An 8,685-nucleotide genomic window follows, 5' to 3' on the forward strand; every position below is an offset into this window, starting at 1 on the left:
AAATAAATAAAAAAAATAAAAATAAAATTGGGTTGTGGGTGTGTGTGATTGGGTGGGTGGGCTTGCTTTGCTAATGCGGGCTACCCTGGGGTCCTCTTCCCCTCCTCCTCCCCATCCATCCTGTGCCAAGGCAAGATGCCAGGAAAGGACAGCTGCCTCCTCTACCAGACAAAAGAATGCATTCTGTTTTCCCACACAGCCCCATGCGTCGTCATGCGCTTGCAACAGCCATGCAACCACCAAGCCAGGGTGGTACTCTCTCCCCTCCTCCAAATTTGCAAGGAGGTGGGGTTATTTCCAACCCTGGAGAAGGCATTCTGATAGGAGCAGCTCCTTCTATGCGCGGCTGAGCAGAGGGGGAGGGAGAAATCCACTTTACAGGAGGAGGAGAAAATTTTTGCCTCTGCAGATTTTTCATCCCGTGCCACACAAACTACCGCAGCTGTCACACACAACTCACGCACCCTGGGGAGGTTGCTTTTTTGGGGGACGGAATGGAATGACAGCTGTCAAGGCTGGGGGTTGAAATTGTGACCTGCTCCACAGAAGGTAGCCATCGCTGGAGAAAGGCCCAGGGATATTCGGTCTGCCTTGCGAGAGCTGCTAAGGTGACTTTGAAAGGTTATGGGCAACGGCATGAATAAGGTAGGAAACCAAAATTTTCCCTCTGTTTTTTACATGACATCTTCGTGAAGTTCAGATGGGCTGAACGTCAAAGCACGACCGAAAAGGGAAGGACGAAGCGGGTTAAAAGTGCCCCTGAATTGACATCTGACAACTTAAAATTTGTATTTTAATATTTTTTTGTAAGATTGGGGTTTATTTTCTTTCCAGCGTTGTCGTATTGTCAACACACCCAGCCCAAGAGATATGACACTTTGTTAAATGAAGGTTGTATTTGGGGTTCTTTTTAACTGTTTTCTTTCTTCCTTCCTTCCTTCCTTCCTTCCTTCCTTCTCTTTCTTTTTTGCTTTAAAAGATATCTTTATTAAATATATACGTTAAAAACGAAACAGAGATAAATATAACACACATCAGTCATCTATGTAGTATTATGACAGAAATAGAGGGAAAGAGAGAAGGAAGAGAAAAAGAAGGCAGGAAAGATTTAATAGAAAGAGGAAGTTAGGGGAAAGAAAAACGAAAAAGGGGTTGAGAAAGAAATGAGAAAAGGAGAAGAATTGCCGCTAGCTGGCAATTCCTTAATATACGACTGATTTAAATATGTAGTTGGTGTAAATTTCCCTTGATTTTTATTAGTTCATTGTATAGTGCAAGTTAGTTAGTTAGTTTTCTATTATTACTGCTTTACTACGTTGTTTATTATGGCTTGTTTGTATTTATTATAGTATTTATGGCTGCACGCCACCCAGACTCCACAAGGAGTTTGGCGGCTTAAAAGTTGAATGAATTAAATTGAATTTCTTGGATGCATCGTCTTTCTTGATTAGAAAATCAAAAGTCGGGCTCAACTTGGTGGGGGCGTTGTGTTCTCTCTTGAATTTGCTTGGGGGAGTGTAGTGGGGAAAGTTCTGGACTGGGAATCAGGAGACGCGAATTCTAATTCTGCCCCCAGGCATAAAAATAATCAGCTAGATTACTTCGAATATTGTCACTCTGAATTTTTTTCTTTTTCCCCCTCCACTCTAGTTCCTGGTTGTTTCAGAGTTTGCATGAAATGTGAAACCTTAACCCATACAGAATAGAATAGAATAGAATAGAATTCTTTATTGTTTATTGGCCAAGTGTTATGGGACACTTAAGGAATTTGTCTTTGGTGCAGTATAGAGTACAGTAGAGTAGAGTAAGGAATAGAGAAGAGTAGAGTAGGGAATAGAGAAGAGTAGAGTAGAGTAGGGAATAGGAGTAGAGTAGAGTAGGGAATAGAGAAGAGTAGAGTAGATTAGGGAATAGGAGTAGAGTAGAGTAGGGAATAGAGAAGAGTAGAGTAGAGAATAGAAGTAGAGTAGAGTAGAATAGAGTAGGGAAGAGAGTAAAATAGAGTAGAATAACAGAGTTGGGGGGGGACCTTGGAGGTCTTCTAGTCCAGTGTTTCCCAACCTTGGCCACTTGAAGATATCTGGACTTCAACTCCCAGAATTCCCCAGCCAGCATTTGCTGGCTGGGGAATTCTGGGAGTTGAAGTCCAAATATCTTCAAGTGGCCAAGGTTGGGAAACACTGTTCTAGCCCAACCCCCTGTCTTAGGCAGGAAACCCCACACCACTTCAGACAAATGGTTACCCAACATCGTCTTAAAAACTCCCAGTGTTGGATCATTCACAACTTCTAGAGGCAAGCTGTTCCATGGATCAATTGTTCTGACTGTCAGGAAATGTCTCCTTGGTTCTAAGTTGCTTCTCTCCTTGTTTAGTTTCCACCCATGGCTTCTTGTTCTACCCTCAGGTCCTTTGGAGAATAGCTTGACTCCTTCTTTGTGGCAACCCCTGAGATACTGGAAGGCTGCTATCCTGTCTCCCCTGGACCTTCTTTTCATTAAACTAGCCAGGCCCAGTTCCTGCAATTGTTCTTCATAGGTTTTAGCCTCCAGTCCCCTCATTATCTTGGTTGCTTTTCTCTGTAATAGAATAAAAAGTTTTAGCAATAGCATTTAGACATATACCGCTTCATAGTGCTTTACCAGCCCTGTCTAAGTCAGCATATTGCCAACAATCTGGGTTCTCATTTTATCCACCTGGGAAGGATGGAAGGCTGAGTCAACCTTGAGCTGGTGTTGGGGTTTGAACTGCTGAACTACAGCTAGCAGTTAGCTGTAGGCAGTCAGCAGAAGTAACCTGCAGTACTGCACTCTAACCACCGTGCCACCGCAGCTCATTTTTTAAAAAAATCCATTAAAATATGTACAATAATATATTTTTAAAAACTTTTACAGATTCTTCCGGGTCTCTTCCTTGGGAACATCGTAGGTAAGTGAAGAGGGAACCTGCCACAGAGGGGGGGGGGATCAAGCTAGTTGGTTTCAAGGTGATTGGCATTTTCCCCAGCTTGGCCAAGCTTCTAAGCCAGAGGTCTACAAACTTGGGAAATTTCAGGCTTGTGGACTTCAACTCCCAGAATTCTCCAGCTATGCTGCCTAGTGAATTCTGGGAGTTGAAGTCCACAAGTCTTAAAGTTGCCAAGATTGCTGGCTGAGGAATTCTGGGAGTTGAAGTCCACAAGTCTTAAAGTTGCCAAGATTGCTGGCTGAGGAATTCTGGGAGTTGAAGTCCACAAGTCTTAAAATTGCCAAGATTGCTGGCTGAGGAATTCTGGGAGTTGAAGTCCACAAATCTTTAAAGTTGACAAGGTTGTAGACCTCTGTTCTAAGACATCCCCAGAGGACAGATACGTCTACATCACCTGGGTGGTTTGCCCTACAAGGAGATGGCTTGGTCTAGTTGTGAAGGTGCCAGACTTGAAATCAGCAGATGGGGAGTTCTAGTTAATTGAACCGCTGACCTACAGATCTACAGTCAGCTTCATTGGCCTGCAGTACAGCACTCTGCCTACTGCGCCACCCCGCCTCTTATAATAATAATAACAACAATAATAATAACAATAATAATAATAATAATAATATTTATTATTATTACTATTATTACTATTATTACTATTATTGCTATTATTGCTATTATTGCTATTATTGCTATTATTGCTATTATTACTATTATTACTATTATTACTATTATTATTATTATTACCCCAACAGCAAGTACATATACTATTTAGCACACAGCAATATATTCTCTTATTAGCACCCAGCAAAACCTAGCACACAGCAATATAGCAAGCATTATCAATACTAACCAGCATACACACACCAACAACCAACAATATAATACAATACAATGCAACAGAACCCAAATGTGACCCAGAGCAACACATCTGTGTCCCTTTTATTGCTAATGGCAGCCTAGCTCTTAAAGTAACATTATTGCAACCTACCCCTTAAAATAACACTATACCATCCATTTCCTCTAAACATACATTGCTGGTTAGTTCAAACACTGCTCAAAAAAATAAAGGGAACACTTACACAACACAATAGACCTCCAAGTAAATCAAACTTCTGTGAAATCAAACCATCCCCTTCGGAAGCAACACTGATGGACAATCAATTTCATCTGCTGTTGTGCACCTTCAACTTTGTAGGGGACAAAATATTCAATGAGAACATTTCATTCATTCAGATCTATGGCATACTTGTCAGAATCTCTGCAGGATGCGCATGAGAACATCTGCGTAGAATAGGGGAACCTCTAACAATGGCTGTGTGTCCCTCTTCCTTCTCTCGCAGATGCCAAAGACCTCGACCAGCTGAGCCGGAACGACATCACCCACATCGTCTCCATTCACGAGTCCCCACAGCCCTTCGTTCCGGTAGGGGTCAACTGGGAGGGGAGGGGGTCATCTAGTGTGAGAAGCCGAGATACTGCACGAAGCTGGAAGCAGCAGAATGGATGTTGGTCCTTGAAACTCAGCCCCACCGGATGCTGTGGGGCTGGAGTCTATTGCATTCAATGCTCAACTTACAACCACAGTTCATCATCTTTTAACGACCCCGTAATCCCTTGCGAGGTGGAGTCTGAGCAACTGAATGGAGTTAGCAGAGTATTTAATGATAATAATGATAATAATGATAATAATGATAATAATGATAATGATAATGATAATGATAATGATAATGATAATGATAATGATAATGATAATGATAATGATAATGATAATGATAATGATAATGATAATGATAATGATAATAATAATAATAATAATAATAATAATAATAATAATAATAATAATAATTTATTAGATTTGTATGCCACCCCTCTCCGAGGACTCGGAGCAGCTCACAACAATAACAATACAATAAACAGGAATACAAATCCAATATTAATAAAAACTAGAATTAAAACCCATTAATATCTGAAGTTAATCTGAAGTTAGTTGGGGGAAAGATCAAAAGCAACATGAGAAAATATTATTTTACTGAAAGAGTAGTAGATCCTTGGAACAAACGTCCAGCAGACGTGGTAGATAAATCTACAGTAACTGAATTTAAACATGCCTGGGATAAACATAGATCCATCCTAAGATAAAATACAGGAAATAGTATAAAGGCAGATTAGATGGACCATGAGGTCTTTTTCTGCCGTCAGTCTTCTAGGTTTCTATGTTTCTAATATTAAAAAACAATCAATACTATACAGTCATACCACTCTCAAAAGCTACAGTCAGAAAAACGTGGGGGAGAAGGAAATTACTCCCCCTATGCCTGGCGACATAAATGGGTCTTCAACATCTTGCGGAAGGCGAGGAGGGTGGGGGCAATTCGAATCTCCGGGGAGAGTTGGTTCCAGAGGGCTGGGGCCGCCACAGAGAAGGCTCTTCCCCTAAGTCAGAGTTGGCAGGGACAACAGAGTTGGAAGGGACCTTGGAGGTCTTCTAGTCGAACCCCCTGCTTATGCAGGAAATCCTGCACTACTTCAGACAGATGATTATCCAACATTTGCTTAAAAACTTCCAGTGTTGGAGCATTCAAATTTACTGCCCAGGTGCCTTGCCTGTCGCCATTGTGGAGTTTTGTTCAGCAGATACTGTATATTCTCATTGTGCCCACTTGTAACCTTCCTTTCTGGATAACCCTCGTAATGTTGTCATCTCAGAGATATCTAAAGACTGTCAAAGAGAGAAGATATGTAGGATTTCAGAAGTTGACTTCAGGTTTTGGAGATGTTCCTCAACTGATATTCATGGTTTTTGGTTTTTTCCTAGGGCATCACTTATCTTCGAATTGTTCTACCAGACACAACCGAAGCCAACATGTAAGAAAAAACGTTATTTTATTTATTCAGCAGTAGTTTTGTTCTTTTTCATGAGGAGGGTCCGTTAAAACATAATCCAGTTTCATCATTTTTTAAAATAACCCCATAATCCCTCATGGCAACCGAATGGAGCTAGCAGAGTTTTTACTGGCCCATTGCCTTTCCTGTCACCAATGCAGAGTTTTGTTCAACAAACATATTTTCCTTTTTTCTTAAAAAAAATAATTTTATTCATTTATAAACTTTAAAAAATAGATAAAAGAAAAAAACAAATTAATAAGACATTATACAATACAAACCAAAAACAAAAATGAAACATATATGCATACATTTATACCTTTAAGGTTATTTTATATTTTAATTTTAATTTTTATATATTTTATGCTATATATAGTCTATTATTTTAGGCTTATTTACCATTTTTACCTATTTCTACTGTCATTATAATCTGTATATCTCTAAGGATCTTAATTATAGCACCATTACATAATATATATATATTTCTAAGTATTGATATAATACAGTATTATATTCATTTGTCCTTACAGTCTTAATACTAATATCCTAATGTTTAATAAATAAAATAAAGTAAAGTAAAGTAAAATAAAATAAAATAAAATAATAAAATAAAATAAAATGTCATTTTTTTCAGTGCTGTTCTAACCTCAAATAGTCACTAAATGAATGATTGTAAATGAGGACTAGCTATAGCCAGAGTTTTCTTTCGAAACGTCATAAATCTTTTTAAAATAACAGCGTTTGCTTTCTAATTTTCTCCACATCCAGCAAGAAGCATTTTAAGAAATGCATCAATTTCATCCATTCCTGTCGGCTGCAAGGAGGGAACTGCCTTGTTCATTGGTGGGTTCAATGTCCACGATCGTCCCCTGCACCGGCTGGTGCTGAACAAAGGAGGACCTTGAGTCTCTGGAAAGAATGTGTTGTGGCTAGGATCTTTCCCTCTCAACCATCCCCTCCCCAATTCCCACAGTGCTATTCTGCTTGTGGCAGCCCACAGTCTCCAACTCAAACGATGGCTTCGGCCTGACCAATAACTCCATAGCCAACTTGACCACGTTCTCACATTACACCAGGCCAACATCGATCAATATCAAGTGAGAACACCCAGCCAAGGTTCCTGGCAATTCAGGGACTTTTGGGGGTGCCCCTGTCACTCAGCCTCTGGGGGGAAGCTGGCCGAGAGAGGGTGGCCAGAGGAAAGAGGGCTCCAGGTTCTAATCCTGTCCTTCCAATTCGCCTTCCAGTCTAGCTGGGATCTCCCGCAGCACCACCATCGTCCTGGCTTATCTCGTGGTGGTGACGCAGCTGGACTGGCTGGAGGCCCTCAAAGCGGTCAAGGCCGCACGCCCAGTGGCCAACCCCAACCAGGGTTTCCGTCGGCAACTGGAGGAGTTTGGACATAGCCGGTCAGTGCAGAAGGTGAGAAATAATCTCTGGCAGGTGCATTGTGGGAGTTGAAGTCCACCTCTAACCTCTAACTGGGGCATTCTGGGAGTTAAAGTCCACCTCTAACCTCTAACTGGGGCATTCTGGGAGTTGAAGTCCACCTCTAACTTCTAACTGGGGCATTCTGGGAGTTGTAGTCCACCTCTAACTTCTAACTGGGGCATTCTGGGAGTTGTAGTCCACCTCTAACCTCTAACTGGGGCATTCTGGGAGTTGAAGTCCACCTCTAACCTCTGACTGGGGCATTCTGGGAGTTAAAGTCCACCTCTAACCTCTGCCTGGGGCATTCTGGGAGTTGAAGTCCACTTCCAACCTCTAATCTCTAATCTCAAAAAGTCTGTCCCATTCTCTGCCTTCAGAGGTAGAAACTTGCTGGGAAGGGCGTCTTATAAATCCAATAAAAGAAAATTAAAATTAAATAAATAAAGCCAGATTTGGAATTTGCACCCTGTTAAAACGAAAATCGGAAAGTCCCAGGTTCCCGCTGGCTTTTCCCCAACTCTCATTCACTCCGTGGTGTGTCTCCTTTGCCAGATCCGCCGGAAACTTCAGCCCCCGCCCCGAGGGACCCTTTTCAACGACCGCGAAGCTCTCCGAGTTCTCCTGCCCTCTGGCCGAAAGTGGGAGCCCCCCAGCCCCGAATGGCCTTGGCCGGCCCCAGGGCCCAAGAGCAGCAGCCACGGCATCAAACACATGGATTCATTTCTGATCCGGCTCAAGGACACGTTTTCCTGTCTTAAATGAAACTTTCCAAAGATTCTTTTGGGGGGGAATTGCAAGGAGATTCCCATGATGGGGAAGGAACAGGGCCAGGCAAGAGGGGTCTCGTTCGTTGTGGCCCCAGAGAGGAATCAGAAAGGACCGGATGGAGCTGGAGATGAGGAACTGGAAAACGTTGGCAGTGCCAGGCAAAGTTGGCACATTTTCTACCTATCGCAACCAAGTTATACTCTCCCAAATCCCCATCAGAATAGTCAACTGGATCCCCAAGATGTACTGCTTTTATTTCATTCGGAAAAAAGTTAAAATATACTGCTCAAAAAAAATAAAAAAATAAAGGGAACACTCAAATAACACCTCCTAGATCTGAATGAATGAAATATTCTCATTGAATATTTCATTGGCACAACTATTCCATTTGCACAGCAGCATGTGAAATTGATTCTCAATCAGTTTTGCTTCCTAAGCGGACAGTTTGATTTCACAGAAGTTTGATTTACTTGGAGTTATATTGAGTTGTTTAAGTGTTCCTTTTATATTTTTTTTAGCACTGTACAAAACTCCAAAATTAAAAAAAAAAAAAGCCAAAAGGGTGAAAAATGCAATAAAACATTTTAAAAAGTGCATTAAAAGGAAAAAGAAAGCCAAAACATACATACATTCAATTTAGCACCAGC

The 8,685-nt window shown here is 41.3% G+C and overlaps 1 protein-coding gene across 1 annotated transcript; it reads left to right on the forward strand.

The window, feature by feature from the left end:
- Positions 1-425: 425 nt before the first annotated feature.
- On the forward strand, positions 426-8,478 carry DUSP15 (dual specificity phosphatase 15). The gene is made up of 7 exons (XM_070748735.1): positions 426-645; positions 2,893-2,926; positions 4,297-4,379; positions 5,772-5,821; positions 6,608-6,682; positions 7,087-7,261; positions 7,823-8,478. The coding sequence occupies exons 1-7, from the start codon at positions 625-627 to the stop codon at positions 8,030-8,032; spliced, it is 648 nt and encodes a 215-aa protein (XP_070604836.1). The 5' UTR covers positions 426-624; the 3' UTR covers positions 8,033-8,478.
- Positions 8,479-8,685: the final 207 nt, after the last annotated feature.

The sequence above is a fragment of the Erythrolamprus reginae genome, chromosome 3, assembly GCF_031021105.1.
Source record: "Erythrolamprus reginae isolate rEryReg1 chromosome 3, rEryReg1.hap1, whole genome shotgun sequence".
Taxonomy (NCBI): Eukaryota; Metazoa; Chordata; class Lepidosauria; order Squamata; family Dipsadidae; genus Erythrolamprus; species Erythrolamprus reginae.

Bases quoted from the DNA above. Each gene is read 5' to 3' on its own strand.
- DUSP15 (XM_070748735.1), top strand. From the start codon at position 625: ATGGGCAACGGCATGAATAAG. The intron at 646-2,892 runs GTAGGAAACCAA...AAACTTTTACAG, and splicing joins TGGGCAACGGCATGAATAAG to ATTCTTCCGGGTCTCTTCCT. The intron at 2,927-4,296 runs GTAAGTGAAGAG...CTTCTCTCGCAG, and splicing joins CTTCCTTGGGAACATCGTAG to ATGCCAAAGACCTCGACCAG.